The sequence below is a fragment of the Humulus lupulus genome, chromosome 8 (assembly GCF_963169125.1).
Source record: "Humulus lupulus chromosome 8, drHumLupu1.1, whole genome shotgun sequence".
Taxonomy (NCBI): Eukaryota; Viridiplantae; Streptophyta; class Magnoliopsida; order Rosales; family Cannabaceae; genus Humulus; species Humulus lupulus.
Genome location: NC_084800.1, coordinates 5,734,506 through 5,759,127, shown reverse-complemented (window position 1 = coordinate 5,759,127; position 24,622 = coordinate 5,734,506). Strand labels below are relative to the sequence as shown.

At 31.9% G+C, this 24,622-nt stretch overlaps 2 protein-coding genes across 4 annotated transcripts; both read left to right on the top strand.

The window, feature by feature from the left end:
- Window positions 1-296: 296 nt before the first annotated feature.
- LOC133794305 (cysteine-rich receptor-like protein kinase 25) lies at window positions 297-12,020 on the top strand. Of its 3 annotated transcripts, none has more exons than XM_062231507.1 (7): window positions 297-1,297; window positions 8,565-8,684; window positions 8,786-8,907; window positions 10,334-10,544; window positions 10,659-10,896; window positions 11,164-11,300; window positions 11,420-11,694. In XM_062231507.1, the coding sequence occupies exons 1-7, from the start codon at window positions 499-501 to the stop codon at window positions 11,437-11,439; spliced, it is 1,647 nt and encodes a 548-aa protein (XP_062087491.1). In that variant the 5' UTR covers window positions 297-498; the 3' UTR covers window positions 11,440-11,694. The 3 variants fall into 3 exon arrangements, with proteins under 3 accessions (XP_062087491.1, XP_062087489.1, XP_062087490.1); XM_062231506.1 differs by having other exon boundaries at window positions 308-1,297; window positions 11,164-11,314; window positions 11,420-12,020; XM_062231505.1 differs by having other exon boundaries at window positions 300-1,297; window positions 11,164-12,020.
- Window positions 12,021-19,969: 7,949 nt separating this feature from the next.
- LOC133794930 (cysteine-rich receptor-like protein kinase 44) lies at window positions 19,970-20,598 on the top strand. Its single transcript, XM_062232372.1, has 2 exons — window positions 19,970-20,095; window positions 20,183-20,598. The coding sequence occupies exons 1-2, from the start codon at window positions 19,970-19,972 to the stop codon at window positions 20,489-20,491; spliced, it is 435 nt and encodes a 144-aa protein (XP_062088356.1). The 3' UTR covers window positions 20,492-20,598.
- The last annotated feature ends 4,024 nt before the right edge of the window (window positions 20,599-24,622 follow it).

The window sequence follows — 24,622 nt, the reverse complement described above, 5'->3', positions numbered from 1 at the left end:
AAATTATTTTTTCTCCGTGGGGTCTCATTAGAGCATCTCCAATACTTGTAGCCACAGAAGTGACTTGAGTATATTTGTAATATAAAATATTATCTTGTTAATGCTAAATAAGATTTTTATTTGTTGTGGCTAAATAAGTTGCCAGACAAAGTTGCTTATTCTTATTTTAAAAAATTAATAATATTTTATACCAATTTATTTACTTTTGGCAACATGCAACGTTGCTTGCACTGCCGATATGCTCTTAGAAGAAGAAGACAATTTAGCATCGGTTGACCTGACCTTGTTTTCATTGGTTGATTCTCGTACCCATACATATTATCCATTAGTTTCCCCCACCGTCTTCCACTAACTTTTACATAGACTTCGTGCAACTTGATTACGCCTCATCGTCGTCGGTGTCATTAGAGAAATTGCTGATCAGATTAAGAAAGAAAAAGCTCATAAACGTAACCACTCAAAGCTTATCAAAGCAGAAAAAGCTAAACGAAAATAATTATGGTTTCGATAAAACTTCCCAATACCCTTTTGTTTCTTTCGTCGTTTCTATTAATCTCGATTGGGCTTAGCGTTGGAGCTAATGTCCCTCAATACATCTACCACAACTGCACAAACGCCACCACTTACACCCCTAACGGCATCTACCAAATTAATCTCAGGAGCCTTCTCTCCTCCCTTTCTTCCAATGCCTCCAGTGAATCCCATAACACCACCGCTGGTGAAGGCTCCTCCTCCCCCGTCTACGGCAGCTTCTTCTGCCGTGGAGACGTCGACACCACCGCCTGCCGTGACTGCGTGAGTTTCGCCGTCAAAGACATCGTCAAACGGTGCCCTGTTCAGAAGGAAACCATGATATGGTACAACGAATGCCAATTGCGCTACTCCAACCGGTCGTTCTTCGGCACTGTATACGAACTCCCAGTAGTCTATGTTCCGAGCACGGCCAGCTTTAATGAAACTGACCCGTACCCGTTCAACTTGCTTGCCGGGTCCATCCAGGTGGCAGCGTTTAAGGCGGCAAAAGGCGGGCCAGGAGATAAGAAGTTCGCGACGAACGAACTCGACGTCAATGGATTTAGCAGGATGTACACCCTTGCGCAGTGTACACCGGATCTGAACGCCGTCAATTGCGGTAGATGTCTCAGTGATGCCATCGCACGGCTTCCCGAATGCTGCTCCGGAAAGCTTGGGGGAAGAGTTCTGTTTCCTAGTTGTAATGTTAGGTACGATGTCTATCCCTTTTACAATCAAAATGCAACAGCCCCGCCACCGGCAGCCACCCAGCCGCCTTCTAAAGGTACTTTTATTTTCATTTTATTACAGTCTCATTTAAAATTTGTAATTAATGTTTAATTCTGTGTGGAAAAAAAATTGCCTACCATCATTATTTGTAATGTAAACTACTTGAAACTTAATCAACAATTTCAGAACATTTATTTAAAAAAGAAAAAAGAAATAGGGAGGAAAAACGAAGAGAGAGGGGTATAGGGTGGAAGACGTACGGCAGGGGAAACCTATAGTGTATTTTGCCCACTTAATATGTTTCTCCATTAACTTTCCTTCATGTAAACTATGTATATAGCACGTGATTAGGAATGAAAAAAATAATGAGCTCTCATTAAAGTGATCTAAGTATCCACAGCCACCTCTAAATAAAGTTGGATTTCATTGTAAAGATACAATATAATTAGAGCAAGCCAAAACATTGCCAATTTGTAATATCAAAGAGAACTTGACTAGGACTTGGGTTCCAACTTAAAATTAATTAGGGTTAAATAGAGTAATCTTTTTCTTGAGAGTATCGTGCTTCTTATATGATTTTCATGTGAGACTATTTCTTATATGCCCCTCAAGTTTGGGTGGAAAGTGTAGATATAATGAAAGATGAGATATTTGAAGGAATTTCACAAAACGGAATCGGGAAATTTGTGGGAATATAATTAACTAAGTACCACAAAGTTGGTTAGGAAATTTGTGGGAATACACGTTTAAAAAACAAGTAAAAGAATCAAACACGACAAACCAAAGACCCAAATGCAGGTCAAGGGTGAACAATGAAGCTTATAATCTTGACTTTTAATACCATATTACAATTAAGGGAATGAAGAATAGGAGTTCCAACTTAAAACTAATGGGTGTTAAGAATAGTAACTATTTTTCTTTATAAGAATATAAGAATATTGTGTTTCGCATATGGTTTCATGTGGGACTCCAGTCTAATAGTCTTTCTCTATAATTCTTCTAACTAGAAGGATTAGATTTTTGTAAGTTTGGAGGTAGGTAGAGCATTTTTGTCTCTTCTCTCTTTTTTACCCAACAATTCTCATTCAAATTCTTTCCTCACATCCCCTTCCATCCACCAAAAATCATAATTATTGCCAAATATATTGTCCAAAAGTAGTGTTAAAGACAATAATATTTTCTGATCCTTTTGGAGAAGATTGTTGAACACCGCAACACGTGAAAAACATAATTACTATATTAAAACAAAAGTAATTACACCAAAATTTAGATGCAATATTTGATTTACACATTTTATTTTAAAGGACTCACTAATAACTACTCTTACACTCTTTATACACACTAATATAGTACACGTTTATACTCATACTTTTGAAACACTTTATGTACTCACTTTTGGACACACATTCAAGAGACCCAAAGTCCCTATTTATACTGCTCAATGTCGATTCATTAACCGACTTAAAAGAAGCTAGAAATTCTAGCTTTGTGTTTAGTCTTGGGCTTAAGCCCAATAACTAGAAAAATCTAGACTTTATTTACTAACTTGGTCATGAAACAATTCTAGAAAAATCTAGACTTTAATTGAGGCAGTGACGGCTTTTCAATACTCCCACTCAGCACCAACTCATTCTTTGTTTCATGTTTAGTTGTTCTCTTAACTTTTGGAATCTTGTAGCATTGAGTCCTTTGGTAAATAAGCCTACTACCTAGTTTTCGCTTTTTACTTGGGTCATCTCTAATACTTTTATCTCAGAAAATGATAATGCACATTCACATGCTTCATTCGAGCATGAAAAATTGAATTTTCTGCTAGGCCAATATCGGCTTGATTATTATAATATGGTGGCACCACATTGTCTAAATTTATATTTAAAAATAAATAAATTGTAACACATGCTTTACATGAAAAATAGCAGATTGATTATCATGAAAAATTGTAGCTTTAATATTTAAAAATAAATAAATTATAACACATGCTTTACATGAATTTCACTCCTAGCATATATATATATATATTTGAGGAAAAATAGACTATAAATTTATATATACATATATTGTGAGAAATCCAATTATTATGTATCAAAGAAATAAAAGAGAAACATATGAAAGTATAAACTTTACTAATACAGACAGCCACAATTAATATGTGCATAAAAAATAATTATATTTTCACTCATTAAAAAACACAACTACTTATAATTACTATAACTTTCGAAGTGTCATTTCTGTAACGAATTTATAGCTCTAATTAGTAAGCGCATTTCAGGAAGATATATAGTAACTAATGGATAACATATATTTTGTATTAGATATGTCCTACTCCATATCGTGCAAAATACAATTGCTTTTATCTTTAAAAAAACATTTAATATAAATTACACATCACACCTGGTTTTCATAGGGTTCGGACTTTTCTCCTCAGTTGCAATCCTATCACACTCATTATATTCTGCCATTTATGTTCGGATGACAAATCACCTGCTTTAGATAATTTTTTCTTCGTGTGGGCTCATTAGGCCAATTCTAATGGGAGTTGCTTTGCCTAAATGCTTGCCAGAGATGTCAGAGATGGGGGATTGAAAGCTAAGGTGGAGAGGTTATTTTAAAAGAAAATTAGCAATGTTGCCACTGTTGGGCAACGTGGCCTTCAACTTTTTTTTTTTTTTTTGATTGGTTAATGCATTGAGTTGAAAGTCAACAAGCACTCAATTTGACAACAAGTATTGGACTTGCTCTTAGAAGACGAAGACCATTTAGCATCGGTTGACTAGACCTTGTTTTCATTGGTTCATTCTCGTACCCAAACATAATACCCATTAGTTTCCCCTGTCGTCTTCCACTGACTTTTACACTTCTTGTAACATGATAACGCCTCATCGTCATCGGTCTCATTATGTACTTCGAAATTGCTGATCAGATCATTAAGAAAGAAAAAGCTAATAAACGTAACCACTCAACTTTTGTAAGCTTATCAAAGCGCAGAAAAAGCTAAACGAAAATAATTATCCTAATTTCCATAAAATCTCCTAATACCCTTTTGTTTCTTTCTTCGTTTCTATTCATCTCGATTGCTAATGTCCCTGAATACCTCTACCACAACTACACAAACACCACCACTTACACACCTAACAGCGTCTATCAAATAATAATAATAATAGTGGTCGCTGGGACTTGAATGAAAAGTGAAAACAAAGAGAAGATTCACAACAAGAGAAAACATTTTGGGAAAAGAGAAAGCTTTGCTCTTTAGGCATGAGCTAAAAACCTTATGAGTAATGCTACGTATACTGTCAAATACACTTTATACACACTGTCAAATATTGTAGCCGTAAATATTTTTAAGTGGTGACTACATTACTTTTGATTGTGCGAATGAGATTAAATACACATTATTGTGTGTAAAAATTGTGTGCAATTTAAATGTGTTCCAATCATTATTCATAATCTTATATAAATTGACCAACTACATAAAAACAATGAACGACTTCAATCAATCCAATTGTAACTGAAATGATGATAACAAAATCAATTACTAACAGCTGTAAAAAACTAGCCAAGTGAGCTGGCACTAATATTACTAAGAATAAATAACATTTTTGTCTCTTAAACCATGACCTATTCAGATTGTGCCCCTTGAATAATTTGCAATATTAAAAATTCTCTCGAACTATACACGTTAAATGTGAGACTTCTGTTAAATTTCATCATAGGTGACTAAACTAATGATGACGTGGCATTTTGTTCAATAATGTGGCAATACCACATATTGAATAATAAACAATTTTACCCCTCGAACTTTGACAACTGCCAAATTTAAAAAAATTAAAACTACGAAAAATTAAAAAAATATCATTTTAAAAGATTAAGAAAATAAAAAATACTAAAATTTTCCAATATTAAAAAATTCAAAAATCTAATTAATGAAAAATAACTATTTTTTTTATCTTTTCTTTTCTTTTCCAATATTAAATAATTTTTTTTTTGAAAACTTCCATTTGTTTAATTTTATTTTCAATGCATATATTTCATTTTCAGTGCATATATTCGTGGTAGTTGAAGACACGCATTTGTTCAATTTTACATATGAAATTACAAAAAAAAAATGTTTAGAATATGAAAAATTGTTACAACTCTATGACAAAAGATACATGTAAATATAGAGAAAGAGGTAGAAGATGATAGAAATAGAAAATAAAACTCTATGACAAAAAATGATAGAAATAAACTAGAAGTAGTAGAATGAAAGATATAGATGAGATTACAACTCTAAAACAAAAGATACAAATAAAAGAGTAAATAGAGAATAATAGAAGAAATGAAAAGCAAAAGAATAAAAGAATAAAAATAAGAATAATGAAGAAAGAACTCTCACTCACACAACCAAAGTGAAGAGTGTTGGGGATCACCAACTTGAACAAGGTTTGAAACTTTTGTCCAACAGCTTATTTCCCCCTCAAGCACTAAAGGATCTCTCACAGATTTTGGAAATGCTTTCTGGAATAATCAAGTTTCTAGATGTTTTCTAGCCAAGTGCTCTAATGGATAGAAAAGTTGTGTCTTTCAAGTGAGCAATAGGCTCCTATTTATAGAGTTTAGAGACACCCTTTGAATTTTAAATTCCACCAACCCCATAGCTGTTACCAATGATGAATTTAATGTTTATGGAATTAAAATTGAGATTTGAGAGGTTATTTGGGTTTTTGGAGCCGTTCATAAAGGTTGGAAAAAACTGAAAAAACTTGGTCAGTTTTTTCACCTGTGGCCGCGGCCACTGACCAATTTCAGCACACAAAAATGTGCTATTTTTCCAAACGGTTACAACACCCTCCCACAATTGATTTTGTAACCCCCAAAACACATTGGGGTTAAAATCATATCTCTAACAGTCATTTCACATATGACTTTAAGAAATTCATCTCAATATTGTGTAACAACAAATCTACACAATAATGGACAATATTTGGAAATTACAAATTTGTGATTGAATTTGTAACACCAAATATGTTACATATTTGGATATTTTACATATATATAAATATTGTAACTCCCTATTATATGTTACAATATGTAACACTCTTTGTCACATTTATTTAATCTAAAACATTATATTATAAAATAATATAACATTGAGCACTCCAAGTAGCTGTCAAAGCTTTCTTTTTCTTTAAGGTATTTGCACACTCAGATTGAATGTGTCCAAATCATTTACATTCCCTGCACTGAATACCCTTTTTGTTAGTTTCAAAGGGGTTAGAAAAATTACCTTTTGAGATTTTGAGCATGGGCTTTATGTTTCCTAATTTTCTCATGTACTTTTGAATTTTTTTTGTTAACAAGGCATCTCATCATCCGAAATTTCCTTATTTTCTTTAGAATATTTCAAGGCAATAGATTTCTCCTTGACCTCTTATGTTTTACCTTTTTGTCTGATTTGTTGATTCAACTCAAAAGTTTGGAGTGAGCCCATCAATTCTTCTACTTTTAATTTGTCCAGATCTTTGGCTTCCTCAATTTTCGTGAGCTTAGTCTAAAACCTGTTAGGAATGACTCTAACAATTTTTCAGACCAAAACACTTTCTTCAAGTTTTTCACCAATAGCAAAGTATTCGTTAGCAATATCTGACAATTTTTCATAAAATTCGGTAAGGGTTTCGTTTTCATTCATTTTCATATTTTCAAATTTTGTTGTGAGCATAACAAGCCTAGAACGCTTGATATCTACAGTTCCTTCAAATTGAGTTTAAAGGATTTGCCAAGCTTCTTTGGCCGAAATACATGAAGAAATCAATTTAATGTAACCCTCACCAACACCATTAAAAATAGCATGTAATGCTTTATTATTATAATTGGATAGTTTATCTTCAGCATCTGTCCAATCAAGTTCAGATTTTACCTTAGTAATGTCATCACTTTCTGTTGGAGGAGTCCAACTACTCAAGACAGCTCTCCAAGCATTTTCATCTTGAGATTTGATGAAAGCTCTCATTTTAACTTTCCAATATGGATAGTTAGAATCATTGAGTAAAGGGGGGGGGGGGGGGGGGGGGCGAGTTATGGAACCTCCTTCTGTGAAAAAAGACATTGCAGAAACAAGAACAACAAACATAATAAACCAAGATCACACTCATAAATGAGTGACCTACTTTGATACCAATTGAAATTCCATTTTTAATAATTACCAAATTAATTAAACCAGGTGAATTAATTAAGGTGTGGAATGGTAATTGATTGTTGAAACAGATGTTAGTTCTGTCGAGACAGAATAAGGACTTGTCACGACAAAAACTTAATACAGTAAAAAGACAGTGCAAAAATAAAGAACACGATGAATTTTTACAAAGTTCAAAAACCCTTTCAGATAACATACTCCTTGGGGCCACATCCAGAGAATAAAAACAATTAATAAAGAATCACAAGTACAAAAAAATTGATTTAAGCAAAACAAGACTCCCTCTTCAGATTTGCCGCAACTTTGTTGTACTTCTCCTCACTAATTTGATCTTCCCGAAGCAAGGCTTGTAAAAATCTTCTCCCGAAGACTATAAGAATTGTGTTCAAATTACAATATGTATTAACTCATGAATGTGGTATATACTCACCACAAAATTAAACACTCATTTTATTACAAGAACATGTGCATACAATGATCTTGAATACAAACAATGAACCATCACAAATATTACAATTACACTCACAAGACTTATGCACCAAAGAGTTCACTTTTTCTCAAAGCCCTACAAACCTATTTAATAAAGACCATTTCATGCTCAGAATGGCTGAGGAAGACTCTCCAATAATAGCAAGAATATTTTTTAAGATATTCTTGATTTAATGAAGATTTGTCAATTTAGATGACTCTGATCCGACAGATATAGATTTTGCGGGGGACAACTAATACTTGAGTTAGATCAAAATTCTCAAAACAGAAATAACAATTAATTTATCAAAGATTGTATTTCCTGTAGTCAAATATCTTGGAGAGCACAAAAATTAATATCATAAATGATTTCGAATAAGCACATAATGTTTTTTTTATATAAAACCAAGATCCAAATTCCTTTTATAAACATATTATGAGAATATTAAATAAATAAGGAATAATCTCATACATTAATTCTGAAAATCACAATAAAAAGGAAATTAAAATCATATTTTAAATAAAAAGATATACCTGTAAAATTTGCCAATTTTATCACTGTTAAAATATGGGCAAACAGATTTTTTTTTTTAGATACATGTAATTACTTTTGCAACTCTTTTTATTTTTAGTATGAGGTGTTGCACATAATAATTCTGGCTATTATTATGTATGTGCGCAGTAATTGTAATATCCGTTGTGGTCCCAGTTGTTGTTGCTACCTTGTTACTTGTCGTTGGCTGCTCTGTCCTTCGCGTGAGAGCAAGAAAAAAGTATAATACTCTAGTGACCCAAGATATTGGTAATCGGTCAAACGTACTTGCATTGGTTTATCATTTTAATAGGCATTGTAACTTGTATTCTTTTTTTTTTCAAAGTTTTCTTTTGGTTGAACTATTGCAGTGAAAGATTTAACAAAGGACGTTGACTCCTTACAGTTCAGTTTTGAGAGTATTGAAACTGCCACAAACAACTTTTCTGATTATAACATGCTAGGTAAAGGTGGATTCGGTGATGTTTACAAGGTATGCAACAGTTTCTTTCTTTTCAGGCATGTTTAGGTAAGGTAGCAATTACACAATCTAGTAGTTAATTATATAATATTTTAAAATATATAGTTGGTTTGGATGTCAAGTAGTCATTTGAATTATCATTGCCATGTTTGGCTAGAGAAATAGTAATTACACAGTAATAGTAAAAATTAATAATATTTAGTAGATTAAAATTGAAATAAATTTTATCTACATAAAATATTTAAAACGAATTTAGATGTTTAAGTATTTTTCATTCTTTATGTCAATTAAAAATAAGGGTAACTTGGAAATTTTTCCCCAGAACTATGACATTTGTAGAGTTTCGACCCTGATTTTTTTTTTTTCATGGTAAAAATTCTCCATAAACTATAGCAACTATTGTAAATGTGCATTTTATATTGCATTTTGTTCATTTCTTTAAATAATTTGCTCATGTAGCATTGATATTGCGCTAATGTGGCGGGATTCAACAGTCCTAACAAACATATACATGCATAGATAGTGTGGTATGATGACAAATTTGGAGAATATGTATATGTATTCTTACAACAATTTTTGTATGTTTAGCGTCAATAAACTTAATTTCGACTAACTTCAATTAGTTAAATAGACCATCATATTATAACTATGCATATGTTACATATAACTACATAGCAAACTGCGTAAAAAATGAACATATAATATAACAAAAAGATTATGTTTGCAATGATCTCCATTGTTCGGGAGGCAATTTTGCCACAAAAAATAGTTCGGGGGCAAAACTCTACAAGGGCGCTATAGTTCAAGAGAAAAATTGCTATTTGTCCAAATTTAAACATATAACATGTTATCATTCAAATGCATACAATATATAAATAAAAACCAATAAACATATAAACATTGGTGTTAATTTTTTGTTGTGTTCTTTGTTTAAATTCCAGCCAGATCAAAATCTACAGAAAATATTAAGAAATAGATAAATTTAATAGAAAAATATTATTGCTAAGTAATCTGGAAGATTGTAGAAAATACGAATATTTTTCTAAGAAAATATTAACATTTGATCAAGAAAAATAAACAATATATATTTGATAATAAATATTATTTATTGATGTAATTACACAAATTCTTAGGGAGGCCATGAAAATTATAAGGTATGATTGGGACACCTCAAGTACCTCTAATTATATGATTATTGTGTAATTATATAGTTAAGCAAATGCATAAAATCTAGTAATTACACCATATTCTAATTACAATGTGGCTTTCCAAATACACCAAACTGAAAAAAATTGTAGATGAATTAGAATAAATAAAAACTTAACTATTCTTCTGCTAGTTTAATGTAAAGCATTCTTAAAATTGGTGTATAAAGATAAGAAAGGAAAATACTTACTAATTTCCCTCGAGTAACCATGTTGATTACATTTTTTTTAAGGGAGTGCTTTTAAATGGACAAGAAATAGCTGTGAAGAGACTATCCAAGAACTCAAGACAAGGTGCAACAGAGTTTAAGAATGAGGTTGTGCTGGTAGCTAAGCTCCAGCACAAAAATCTTGTAAGGCTATTGGGATTTTGCTTGGAAGGAAATGAGAAAATACTTGTCTACGAATACGTTCCTAACAAAAGCCTTGATTATTTTCTATTTGGTTAGTGTAGCTACACATTAATTTTACTATTTGATGGAATGGGTATGTAATTAATATAACTACTCTGCTACTCATTTGCCTGGATTTTTTAACATGTTTTCTCACGTTATGCAGACCCCAAGAAACAATCCCAATTAAATTGGTCAATAAGATGCAACATAATCGAAGGCATTGCTAGAGGAATTCAATATTTGCACGAAGATTCTCGGCTAAAAGTTATACATCGTGATTTGAAAGCCAGCAACATCTTACTAGATAAAAATATGTCTCCTAAAGTATCGGACTTTGGGATGGCAAGGATGTTTGGTGAAGATCAAACACAAGGAAACACAATGAGAATTGTTGGTACTTAGTAAGTTTCAAAATTTAACTCCCTCTTAAATGACCTAATAGAATAAATTTCACATTCATATGGCTTGTCAGAGAAAGTAGTCTAATTTTAGAAACATGTGCTTATAAAGGGGCAGAGAGTAGAAAGAGACAAATATTGTTCTCTATAATATTCAAATAGATTGTTTCAAATATTCAAATATTCAAACATGTTTCAAATAGATTCTAACTACTGATTATTTCTCTTTTATTATATCTTCTTATTTTCTCTCCTTGTTTGTGAGAACAGTGGTTATATGGCTCCTGAATATGCTATGGAAGGTTTATATTCTGTAAAGTCTGATGTTTTCAGCTTTGGAGTTTTGTTGCTTGAGATTCTAAGTGGTAGCAAGAACTCTAGCTTTCGTATTGGGGATTGTGCAGCAGGTCTCGTAGCATATGTATGGTTTATGTGGCTTAGATATGATTGGTGTTCGTTATCAACATTTCCTCTAATATTGTTTTTTTTCCCATTTATTTTAACCTTTCCTTATAAGTATATACAGGCTTGGCAACTATGGAATGAAGAAAGAGTGTTGGACTTGATGGATCCGTGGTTGAAAGATTCGTGTTATCACAATGAATTCATGAGATACTTACACATTGCTTTATTGTGCGTTCAAGAAGATGCAAACTTGAGGCCTACCATGTCATCTGTTGTTTCAACGCTCAAAAGTGAAGCTCCCACTCTTTCTCATCCTGAACGACATGCTTTCATTTCGACTCGAAGTTATAGTCACCAAGAAATTATAGGAACGACTAATAGTTTATCGGTCAATAATGGGATGACTATTACTGATTTGGTGCCAAGATGATTATTGAGAATCAAGCCAAAATACTCAATGCATGTAAAGAAAAAGAATTCATTTGTATCTCATCCATTGAAAGAGGTCGAACGTTACACGTGTTTAATAATATCATGAATCCATTGGATTGGACTCGACAGAAATTTCATGGATTAGGGACTGAGGATGGAAAAGCCTGTATTTATATATGTGCATATGGTTATTAGATTGGCAATCTCTTCTTGAATTAGTCAAACTGCATGTCAAAATGGCTTCATGCTTTAATAAACCAGAAACTGGACGTGATCTGTTGAAATTATAAGCCTTCGTTTCCGTGATCTGCTTGTATGATAAAAATTGATCTCCAAAAAGCTTATGATACATTGGATTGGAGTTTCCTCAAAGAAATGATGGTGGCCCTCAAATTTCCAATGAAGTTTATCGAGCTGGTTTTGACCTGTGTTACTACTCCTTGTTTTTCTTTCATGATCAATGGGGCTTTACATGGCTATATCCATTCTAAGAGAGGTTTAAGGCAAGGGGACCCAATGTCGCCCTTGCTTTTTGTCATAAGCATAGAATATCTCTCAAGAATTCTGGTTAAGATTGCTAAGCATGGTGATTTTAAGTTTCATCCAAGGTGTGAGAGTCTAAAACTTACACACCTTTGTTTTGCGGATGAATTATGAATGTTTAGTAAAGGGGATTTTAAATCAGTTCATTTGATATTGAGAGGTTTCAAGCTTTTCTCTGAGAGTTCAGGTTTGCAAGCAAACAAAAACAAGTCTGCTATTTATGGGGCTGGTTTGTCGGAGATGGATTGGACTAGACTCATAGATATATGTAAGGTTTTATTCGGAGTAATCTTTTGTTTAATTACCTTGGAATGACAATCAGTAGCAAGAGGATAACCAAGGCAGATTGTGAATGTCTTGTAGACAAAATGGTTGCCAGAATTAGAAGTTGGAGCTCAAGGAATCTGTTGTAGGTGCATCTTGATTAACTCTGTTTTGTTATCAATAAGTACCTACTGGTCTCAAGTGATAATTCTTCCAAAAGTTGTTATTAAAAGAATAAATCAAATCTGTCGGGCATATTTGTGGAAAGGAATAGATGACTATTCAGGGTCGGGGAATGTTGCTTGGAGTGAGATTTGTAAAGCAAAAAAGCAAGGAGGTCTCAAATTCAGAGATATTGGTGCTTGGAACACTTGTGCTATTGGCAAGTATGTGTGAGCTATTGCCATGAAAGAATATAATTTGTGGGTAAAGTGGGTACATAATGTATATTTACGAGAAGATGATTGGTGGAGTTATAAAGCTCCAACAACAAGCATTTCGTATTGGACTAGGATAGTTCAAACTAAGGAGGAATTAAAGGCTGCTATTCCAACAATGACCATCAATGGCAAAGGTACAGTATCAACAAAATGTATAAGTATTTGATGAAGGCTAATGAAGGAAGCTGGAAATACTCTTACCTGTGGGATAGAATTGGAGTTTCTAAGCACAAATTTGTGACTTGGCTAGCTCTTAAAAAGCGCTTGCAAACTAGGGATAGACTTATCCGCTTTGGTATTAATTCTTACCCTCTTTGCTTGTTATGTGGTCAAATTGCTGAGTCCCATAGATACCTGTTTTTTGAACGCCAATTCAGTAAGATGTGTATGCAACACATCCTGAGTTGGTTGGGTATTGGTTCCAAGAATTATGAGCTTATGGGTATTGCGAATTGGGTGAGAAGATGTAAGCACTCTAGATGCCAAAGGAAAGTGTATAGTTGTGCTCTATGTGCTGGTGTGTATTATATTTGGAAAGCTAGAAATGAGAATTTTTGGAATGTAAAGAAACCAATAGTTACTTGTGTTATAGAGAATATAAAAGAAGATATTTGTAATAGGATGAGTCTTTTGTTATCAAGGAAGGTCAGTAAGAAGGATTTGGATTGGTTGTGAAATTTACAAATGTAATTAATGATTGGTGTTTGTAATTAGTTTGTGCATAATACAAAAATTGATCTAATTTACCAAAAAAAGAAAATATAATAATAGATAATGAACATAAAAATAAAGATCACACAAATTTACGTGAAAACCTTGCAGTAGAAAAAAACCACGGGCAAATGAGAAGAATTCACCATGTCAAACTAATGATACAACTGAGAAAGTATACATAAAACTCAGAGAGTATACATAAAATGAAAATGCTAAAATAATAAAGATTCTTGGGCTGGGCCTTAAGAATTTGGGTCACTAACATAACAAATTCCACATTGACAAATTCTAATACTCAGAATAAGAACTGATTTCAACATACACAAAATCCTCCTCTTCCACAAAACCCCAAAGGGCTAACTCAACAAACCCCAAAGCAGTGCTCAAACTTGGCTACAGGCAAAGACTTGGTCATCATATCAGCAGGATTATCATGGGTGCTGATCTTGCTCACAACTAACTCTCCATGATCAATAATATCAGGCACAAAATAAAAACCCACATCAATATGTTTCGTCCTCTCATGAAACATCTGATCTTTTGTATGATAAATAGCACTCTGACTATCACAAAAAATTGTGAACATCTTCAAGTCCTCATTGAAAAAACATTTCAACCAAATTGCTTTCTTACAAGCTTCTGTAATTTCCATATACTCTGCTTCAATAGTGGACAAAGCTACTGTAGGCTGAAGAGTAGCTTTCCAACTAATAACACAACCACCAATAATGAAAACATAGCATGTAAGAGATATTTTTTTTTATCAAGGTCTCCAGCATAATCAAAATCAAACATATCCCAAAACTTCGTCTCTAGTACTTCCAAAATGCAAACAAACATCAATAGACCCATGCAAGTATCTCATAATTCATTGAACTGCTTTCCAATGTTCCTTACCAGGATTGGTCATGAATCTACTGACAACACTAGTTGCATATGATAAATCTGGTTGTGAACAAACCATAGCATACATCGAAGATCCCACTGCACTAGAATATGAGACTCTAGACATATAATCAACATCTTCATCTTATTGAGGTGAAAGAGCATATGAAAGTCTGAAATGAGCTACTAATGGAGTACTGACAGGTTTGACATTTTACATATTAAACCTCTTAAGAACTTTCTCAAAGTATCATCTCTGACTCATATACAATTTACCTACATTTCTATCTCTCTGAATCTCAATATCAAGTATCATGTAATATCCGTTTTTCCGGAAGGACAATTTCGTAATTTTTTCCACTATGTGCATCTTTGTCATTTTTTTTCTTTTCCTTTGATGGAATATTGGATATGCATGATTTCCAATGGTGATAAAATTCATGGTTTCTTATGTTTAAATATCTTGGAAATGAATGTAAAATCCTGGCATGTGCATAATGCCAAATAAATAAATAATGACTCAGGTTAAAGTTATTATTTATTTTATGAATATTATAATAATAATAATAATAATAATAATAATATGGTATGAGTTATTTTTATATATTTTTTAGTTATTATATTATTATTATTATTTAAATGGATTAAATAATATAAGCAATTATGAAATGACTATAATGTTCCCATTTTTGGGATTTGTTGAGGGATATTTTGAGGACATTTTATGATAAACAATATCCCAAATATCTGATTAAAAATTCATGATATAACAAGATATTATTTATTTTACTTGTTTAATTTTTAAAATAAATGAAAAATCTCTAGTTTTGTAGGAATTAGAGGAAGAATCGTTCTAATATTAACAAGTTATGTTTTAATCGTTTATTTATTGCTATATCACGATCAAGAGAACTCAGAGGGAGAGAAATCGTGGGAAGCAAGCTAAGAGAGAGAAAGAACCGTTTTTTTTTCGCAAAACCTAGAGAGAGAAAGCATAATTTTGGGTTTGGGAAGCTTAGGGAAAATCTGGATTGTTTTGATCATTTTAGATACATTATTTATGATCTAGGAAGGTTTTTGATGTGATAAAAGGACCTAGAAGTGTTGTTTTCGAAATCCACAATTTTTCACCATTAAAGTTAGGGTTTTTGGATGATTTCGGAATTGAGAGTGTTTAGATGAATTCTGTGTATGGAGGCATGTGTACAAACTTAAGGGACTCCAAGGATTAATTTGGACGTAAAGAATCAGAGTTTAAAAGCTTAGAACGCAAAGTGCATTTTTTTCTCCATATTTGGCGGTACATCGGACTTGGAGAAGAAGACTTCAAAACAAGGGGTTACAAGCATCTTTTTGGGCTGGGGTCTATTGTTTTGAAGTTCTGGACACAAGGGGATCATTTTCCAAGCAAGAGAAGAGTTGGAACGCAAAAAAAACTCAGCCCTAGAGTCGTCGTCGCCAGAGAAGAAGACAACTCCGGCGATATCTCTGGCGAACCCGATCTGGGCATTTCCAGAGGTTTTTTTTTTTAAATTTATTGTTTTAGATTCTACATGTTAATTTAGAGTGTTTGGTGAAGTTTGGTATTTTTTTGATAAATCATTGATTTATTATGGATTATTTAAATTTTCTTAGGATATAATTATGAAAAATGCTTAAACTGTTCTGAAAATTCTGAGATAATTTTTATATGATTTGTGATTGATACCAAACTGTTCTTTAGGTTTAGATTGAATATTTAAACGTTTTTTGTAATTTTCCTAAATTTATTTGGTTATTTCTTAAATAATTATAGAAAATACCTAGGCTAATATAAATAGCTCAGAATAATTATTGTAAGCATATTTAAGAGTTGGAAGCTATTCTGTGAAATTTGGGATAATTATTTACTATTTTATTATTCATCTTGAATTATTTGAATTAAAATAGGTTATCTACGTAGATAAATTATAGAAAATAACTTGGTGTTGCTAAAATTATTATTTCTTGTTTGGGCACTGTTCTTATGAAGTTAAAATGGTATCTTAGTATCTGGTACTGATTTAGAACTATGTTAGGTTGATTTGTTATTTTTGGTTAATTATTTGGTATTTTATGCATGTAAAAAAGGGGTAATTTATGCATAAATAATTACAATAATTTGTATAAGTTTCTAAGTTGTTTAATCATGTTTCATAATCTGTATAAATGGTTAGGAAGCATGTTAGGTTCTAGTTTGGGTAATTGTATTGAGTATCCAATTATTTTGGGAATTATGGATAATTAAAATGATAATTATTGAATATAAATAATTATAAGGAAATAATTAGTTTAATTTGACTTTATAGGCGTAAAAATAAACTTAGAATCTGATTTAGTAAATTGTGGTCATTTATTTGATTATTTGATTATGATCTATTTGTTTTGTCCATAAAGATGATAAGAAATGTGATGATTAGTATTATAGGTTGTAATTTTGTGGTGAAACCTTGATGGGTTCATAATTGTGCTTTGAGTGTGTCATTGTATTGTTGGTTGTTTAGGATCTAGTTCTCAACAAGGACATTCAGCGAGGGGTTCGAGGTAGAACTAAGGAATATTTTTGCAATTGAGGTAAGAAGAGTGGACATCTACGCACAGGGTGTATGTTTAAGCATACAACCTTGTTTCTTGGTTTGTATTAATTTACGTTACGTACCATGATTGATTACTGTACACACTTAGTATTGTTAGCATGAGAATAGTGCTAGGGTTTTCACTGCTTGTGTGAGCATAACACTTGCAGGTACATTAAGAGCTTATCATTGGTGAGTACAACTTATGGTAAGTGAATGCCCCGTTGGATGCCAAGTATGAGAATAACACGAGGCAGGGCATATTACATTTCATGTCTGATCAACATGAATGTATGGTTGATTATCGTATGTGAGCATAAGGTGCGGTATGAGACTTTGTTTGTTATGTGTGTGAGTATAACATGCATTGTATCAGTATTATACGAATTGGTATTGCTTAAGGTTTTGATTAAGCTATGTTGTATTATCTGGTTAGGGGGGGTTATGTCCTACATAGCTCTTCTTACTGGGCGTTAGCTCACGGGTACTCTGTGTGCAGGTAAAGGCATAGCAACGCAGTGAGTGAAGCGGGCTCGAGGCGTGGATGTTACATGTTAGTGGAGAGTTCACAACGTTTTAATTTTTTAAAGACTTATGAAATTTTATCACTTTTGGACAATATTTTTTTATGTTAGATTAAGTTTTAAGACTTGAAAATGTTTTATTTTGAAGAAATAGTGAGATCTTATGCCTTGTTTATTTCAATGAAATAGTATTTTAAATGGTTATTTTATTTATTGATTTAAATGGACTTTCATAAGTGACGTCTCGGGAAATCGGGGCATTACATATCATCCACGTACAAGAGCAAATACACAAAAGACCCATCTTCACCCTTCTTGAAATAAACACAACTATCATAACTGCTTCTTCTAAAGTCATGACTAGTCATAAATGAGTCAAACCTCTTGTACCACTGTCTAGGTGATTGTTTCAGGCCATAAAGAGAATTTTTCAAAAAACACACATAATCCTCTTTTCCTGAAACAGTAAAGCCCTCTGGTTGCTGCATATAAATATATTCTTCAAGCTTTCCATGCAGAAAAGCAGTCTTCGCATCCATCTGCTACAGCTCAAAGTCATGCAATGTCACTATACAAAGTAAGGTGCGAATTGAACTATGCTTGACAACAGGAGAAAAAACATTGTTATAATCGACACCTGGAATCTGACTGTAACCTTTAGCAACTAGCCTTGCCTTGTTCCTAGGCTTTTCAACTCCTGATGTACCTTATTTTTTTTTAAACATCCATTTACAACGAATAACTTTCTTACCCTTAGGTAAATGCACTAAATTCAATGTGTCAGTCTTTAGAAGTGATTACATCTCTTCATGCATAGCTCTAATCCAACTGTCAGTATCTTTACAACTAACTGCCTCATAATAAGTAGAAGGTTTTTCACTGGAACCAATATTGTCTACCACATTTAAAGCACAAGCCACCAAGTCTGCCTCAACATATCTCTGTGGAGGCTTAATAATTCTTCTAGTTCTGTCTGTTGCTATAGAATGTTGTGGTTGTGCTTGAATTGGTGGAGATGTATCATCACTTTGTACCTTGGGATTGGACTGAGAAGAGAACTTCTTGAAACTGTTTCTGACTCAAACTGTAATTCCTCCTACAAGCTAGAACTCGGTTGTCCTTTATCACATAAATCTTTAGAAGATAAGTCATTAAGCATAGCAGTTTCATAAAAAATAATACATCTGCTAACTATAACCTTACTAGTTTTGGGCACCAAAGCTTATACCTTTTAACACCATCTTTGAAACCAAGAAAGATACATTTCTGATATCTAGGTTCCAATTTTCCATTATTAACATGTGCATAAGCAAGACATCCAAAAATTCTTAAATAAAAGTAATTTGCAGGAGTGTTAGACCATACCTCTTGCGGAGTCTTTTTGTCAATAGCAGTCGAAGGAGAGCAATTAATAAGAAAACATGTTGTATAAGCGGCTTCAGCCCAAAAAGACTTTGGTAGATTAGCATTGGAAAGCATGCATCACACCTGTTGGTTTTTATTGATCAAATCAGAGATTATGCGCAGCGAAACAACAATCAAATTGTTAATTTAATCTCATAAGATTTCTAGATCTACTTTTTCACATGCATATATATATATATATATATATTGAATCAAAGACATGAATAGAAAATTACCTCAGGTCCTTCCTTGTTGCTATCCTTTTGTATAGAAAAATCCTTGAGATCTCACACCAAGATCTTCCAAAATGTTCTCAGCACACAAAGAATGAGTGTGGGCTCGCTATACAAAAATATTAGGCAAAATCTATTTATCAGATGTTCTCAACACATGAGATCTGATAAAGTTTGGAACTAAGTTTCAACATATTTTTTTATCCCTGAAAAATTACGTTCTGAAAAACTGATATCCTATATTTAATATATCCAATATATTAAAAATAAAATATTAGTTATTTTAAACAATTTGAAAATAACTAATCATTTATCAGATTATGTTTAAATAATAATATTTTAATCATATTACAACATCTCATTATTTATTTAATATTTAAATAACTAAAATTGTAGAACCAAGAAACTACTCAGAGTCTCTTATGCGTGTAGCACATTGACTGTGCATTGTGCTACACGTGTACCACATGCCAGGGATGACATATGATTTTTTCTAATATTTATTATTATTTAAATACCAAAAAAACCCAAAAATAAATTAATTCAAAATTAATTATATTTTTATTAAATTAAATAATTAATTAATTAAACATAATTATACAATAATTATGTTTGATGCATTTGGCCCAGAATATGCAATGGATGGACAATTCTCAGCAAAATCAGATGTGTTCAGCTTTGGTGTGATCTTGCTTGAGATCATTAGTGGGAAGAAGAATAACAGCTCTCACCTTTCTGAAAAGTCTCAGACACTCATCAGATATGTATGTTATTTTATTCAAATTATTATTAGGAAACGACACATTGAAATTAGAAATGTAATGTCGTTTTGGTCAATTGTGTTTTGACAGGCGTGGCAACTATGGAGGGAAGGGAAGGAGCTGGAGTTCGTGGACCCAGTGATGATGGAATCAAGCCCAACCGAAGACCTTACAAGATGTATGCATATTGGGCTTTTGTGTGTGCAGGAAGATCGAAACGACAGGCCCACCATGTCGTCTGTGGTGGTTCTGTTGGGAAGTGGAACAGTATCACTTCCCCAGCCAAGACAACCTGCTTTTTTTGTGCCAAAAGTTATACCAATCAACCAGTCTTCGTTAACAAACCGTTCTGAATCTGGTCTTACTGTTTCTAGTGTATTTTCTAGTGCTTTGCCATGACGATGACGATGACATACAAGTATATGAGTTATGGAGAATGTGAAAAATCTGTGTCCTAACATTAACATATATATTCGATGAGTGCACTGCACGCATTAATTTCTCTTCACTTTATTTTTCATACAACTATTATTGCTTGAGGGACCAAGTAAACATGATTATGAGTTTGTCATATAATGCCAATCATTACTTAACTGTTTTTTATATGGAAATTTGTATTTGTTATTGATTCTATATTTTTTTTCATTCCATTTAGAAAATTTTATATATGATTTTAGTATAAGGGGTGTTGCTATTTGGCATCTATTATGTGAAATGTCGCTTTATGATTAGTTAGCAATACATAATAATAATTAAATTTAAATAAGTAGAACTTAATATTGAATTACACCAATAACAATATGACAACTAGTTGTAATATATATTTTACACGTGTATTCCTTTTTTGGGTTATCATGTGGATTAGTGCAGCATAGTTATTTTTTTCATTTAATGCATGACATTTAATGCTCAGTTTTCTACCTGGAGTTTAATGTGAATTTGTGGTTGTTACCTATAAACAGAGTTCTATTTTGTATTTCTTTTTAATGTAAACCGAATTTACGTGATATGGTCAATCTCCTTCAATGTAGTCAACATGTAAATTCTAATTCACCATATTTTCATTTTCTCAAAAAAAAAAAAAAAAAATCACCATTTTCATTCCCAAACAAAATGAAAATATTAGTTCACCAATTTATAACCCAACTAATTAGTATGATAACTACATTCTATGGTGTGATTGTATTTCTCTTACACCAGTGGCCGTTTTTGTGCATTTACTTAAATATGTTTGTATTAAAAAATTAAATATATAAAGTAAGTTTTTTTCAATAATAAAAAGTAAGTTCTTGATTCCACTAATAATCCATTACAATAGTTATAAAAAAAATTATTTAAATAAAAAGTTGGCTGACACATTACAGTAAAAATTAAAAAATAGACATTATATTTTCACCCTAAAATTTAATTAGTACACTCCATTTTATTAAAAATTAATATATATTATATATATTTTTAATTTGTACTTACATTTTTTTAATTTTTTTTTTATACTTTTTTTGACCCTATGTTTTTTCTCATTACCTGTTTGGACCTTGTGTTTTAACAAATTACTTTTTGGACCCTATGTTTTCTAAAATGGTTAAAATAGAGCCCTAAACTTAATTTTGATGAAGAAAAAATTGAATATAACAACACAGTTTTTAAGCAGAATGATTTTATTTTTGTTCTGAATTGTTAGTTTGGTAAATTATTTGTGATTTTAGTTGAAAAAACATGGACTAAAATTGGGTTTAGGGTTCTATTTTAACCATTTTACAAAACATAGGGTCCAAAAAGTAATTTTTCAAAACACAGGGTCCAAACAGATAATGAGAAAAACATAGGGTCCAAAAAAGTATAAACTTTTTTTTTCATATTCTAAAAAATACATATAAATAATATAAATTTTATAATAATTAAATAAAAATTAAAACAAACACTACAACAAATACATGTAATTACCGACGGAAGCGTCCGCGGGTATAAGCTCGCCGGTAATAATTGGTCGGTAATAATCATTATTACCGATGGGGGGTTTCGTGGGTGGGGTCGGGTGTCATGGATGTGGAGGGGCTCGGGTTCACGAAACGCACAAAGGAGGGTGTGCTGGGACAGTGGCTCGGGGGCAGAGGATGGTGGCTAGGGCGGAGAAGACAGAGAGAGAGGAGAAATGGTTGAAAAAAAAATTAGAGGGGAAAACTGATGAACATGGCGATGTGATTTTTTAACTAGGGGCGGGGGGGGGGGGGGGGGGGGGGGGTCCACTGCTAATAATGGGGTCTCGCTGCTATTAAAAAAACGATTAGAATTACCCCTTAACAGTGACGGGCAGTCCGTTGCTAATAATGTGTGAGACCCGCCGCTATAATGTATTAGCAGCTGGCAGTCCGCCGCTACTAATCTGTGGGCCCACTACAACATTATAAGAGTTTTATGACTTTTTTTGGAAGACACTAAAATTCTACAATATCTCTCTCTTGGGGAGACATTGTTGGTGGAGACATTGTGAGTGTACATCTCACATCTCCTAATGGGAGAGGTGAGAGACATCCCACGTCTCCTACTTTCAACCTCTCCCACTAGGAGACGTGGGATGTCTCTCATCTCTTTCACATCTCCCAATGGGAGAGTTTGAATGTATTTTTATTTTTTAAAATCGAAAATTAATTATTTAATTTTTTTAATATATTATTTAAATTACTATCCAAATTATATTAAAATTTAATTTATTAATAAAATAAATTTATATAGAAAACCAATACACCAAGAACAACAACAAGAACTCATTAACACCAAGATTCAAATCTAAATAAAAAATAAAAAATACACACAAACAAGCACTAACAGTCCAAAATATACAAAACACACTATGGATTTTTAATATACAAAATGGATAAAAAAATAGAGAACAAGACTCAAACAGAAAACAATAAGTGCACGTACCAAACATGAACCTTAATTATTTTGAGACCATTTTACTTCGGTTTATACATAAAAACTGAAGTAGTAAGTCCACTTTCCACTTCAGCTTTTATATATAAACCGAAGTAAAAGGGTTTTAAAACCCTTTTCCCTTTCTGACCTCATTTCCCTCATCTCCATCTCTAAAGCAAAAACCCAAAAGCCACAAATGCCATTTCTGGTCGTACTTGACGAAGCTTTGGTTTTCAAACCCTTTTTTTTCATCATTTCTTACAACTTTTTTTTAATTATAAACTGAAATATAGCCTAGAAATCATTCTATTTTGGTTTTTTGAAGAAAAAAATACATTTGGTTGTAGGTATTATTTCTCATGGGTTCTTGATGTTTCTTGTTGGATTTTGATTGGATTTTTGTCATTGTAAGGTGTTTTTGAGATTCAAAACAAGTATGGATTACTAAATCATTGTGTTTGATGATAATATTTTATTTTTCTATGTTTTTTTCAATTTTTTTTTTGTTCTCATATTTTGTGTTGAATGTGTACAAGTGTTTGAGTTTCAAAATTGTGATAGAAGCTATTTCAATCATCAATGAATATGTTTGATCCTACAAACTTTGTTTGAGTTTTTCTTTTTATATTATTCCGAATTTTATAATTAGATTTAGTAATATATTGTGAACTTTTCTAATTATTTGTTTATTTTGTTATTTTATATAGTATGATTAAAATCTGTTTGATTATAAATACATATATGTATATTAGTAAATTTTAGAAATTGTGACAAGGTGAATTCGCTTTTAAATATTTTAAAAAATAAATAGCTTGAAAATGATCAAAGTGTTGTTCATTAGTTTTCATAACTAGTTTGGTTTGTTTTTTTTTTATTTAGTGGTTTGATAATTAATTATGTAGTTACTAATTATGTAAGTAATGTTTTAGTATGGTCGTCAATTGAGTGGTGACTTTGTTGTTCATTTCGGGTGAATTGAAGAGTAATATTGAAGGTTAGTATTTTTTTTAATTTTATTTATATTACTACAAGATTCATGTATAAAGATAAGGTTAATTAAATCATGCATATTAGATTTAGTGAAAGTTATGTTTGAAAATTAGTGAAGTAAGCTCTGGGAAATTTGTGTGCTGTGGTGATATAAGGATGTATTCATTTCTACTTGATTATTGTGTTTGTTTGTATTACTTTTACAGGTAATAATGAAATTGCAGTAAGTTATCAATGCTATAATTTTATGTTGTAGAAATTAAATTCATGTACGAGTGTATTTTTGTTTTGTTTATTTCAATGTTTTTATACTTAGAAGTTTCATTGTTGTTGTTTTAAGAAATGTTATTTTGCTACAATTATGTATTATTTACACTATTTATCAGACTTTTTTGTTGTTGTTGATTATTAGGATATATTTGTGAATATTATTTAAGTTAAATTTGATAAAAATATTTCAAAATCAAAAAAATCTTTAATACATAAAAAATAAAGCACACGATTTAAATGTCAAATATGTGCTTAATATTCTTTTAAATATATTAAAACAATGCTTTAATAACATTTTTACAAATGTCACTAAAATTATTTTTAATATAAGAAATAAATGTAAAATTTATTATA

Excerpts from the sequence above, each read along its gene's own strand:
- LOC133794930 (XM_062232372.1), top strand. The coding sequence starts at position 19,970 with ATGGATGGACAATTCTCAGCAAAATCAGATGTGTTCAGCTTTGGTGTG. Across the intron at positions 20,096-20,182 it reads CTCAGACACTCATCAGATAT|GCGTGGCAACTATGGAGGGA; the intron begins GTATGTTATTTT and ends GTGTTTTGACAG.
- LOC133794305 (XM_062231505.1), top strand. The coding sequence starts at position 499 with ATGGTTTCGATAAAACTTCCCAATACCCTTTTGTTTCTTTCGTCGTTT. Across the intron at positions 8,908-10,333 it reads GATTCGGTGATGTTTACAAG|GGAGTGCTTTTAAATGGACA; the intron begins GTATGCAACAGT and ends ATTTTTTTTAAG. Across the intron at positions 10,545-10,658 it reads CCTTGATTATTTTCTATTTG|ACCCCAAGAAACAATCCCAA; the intron begins GTTAGTGTAGCT and ends CACGTTATGCAG.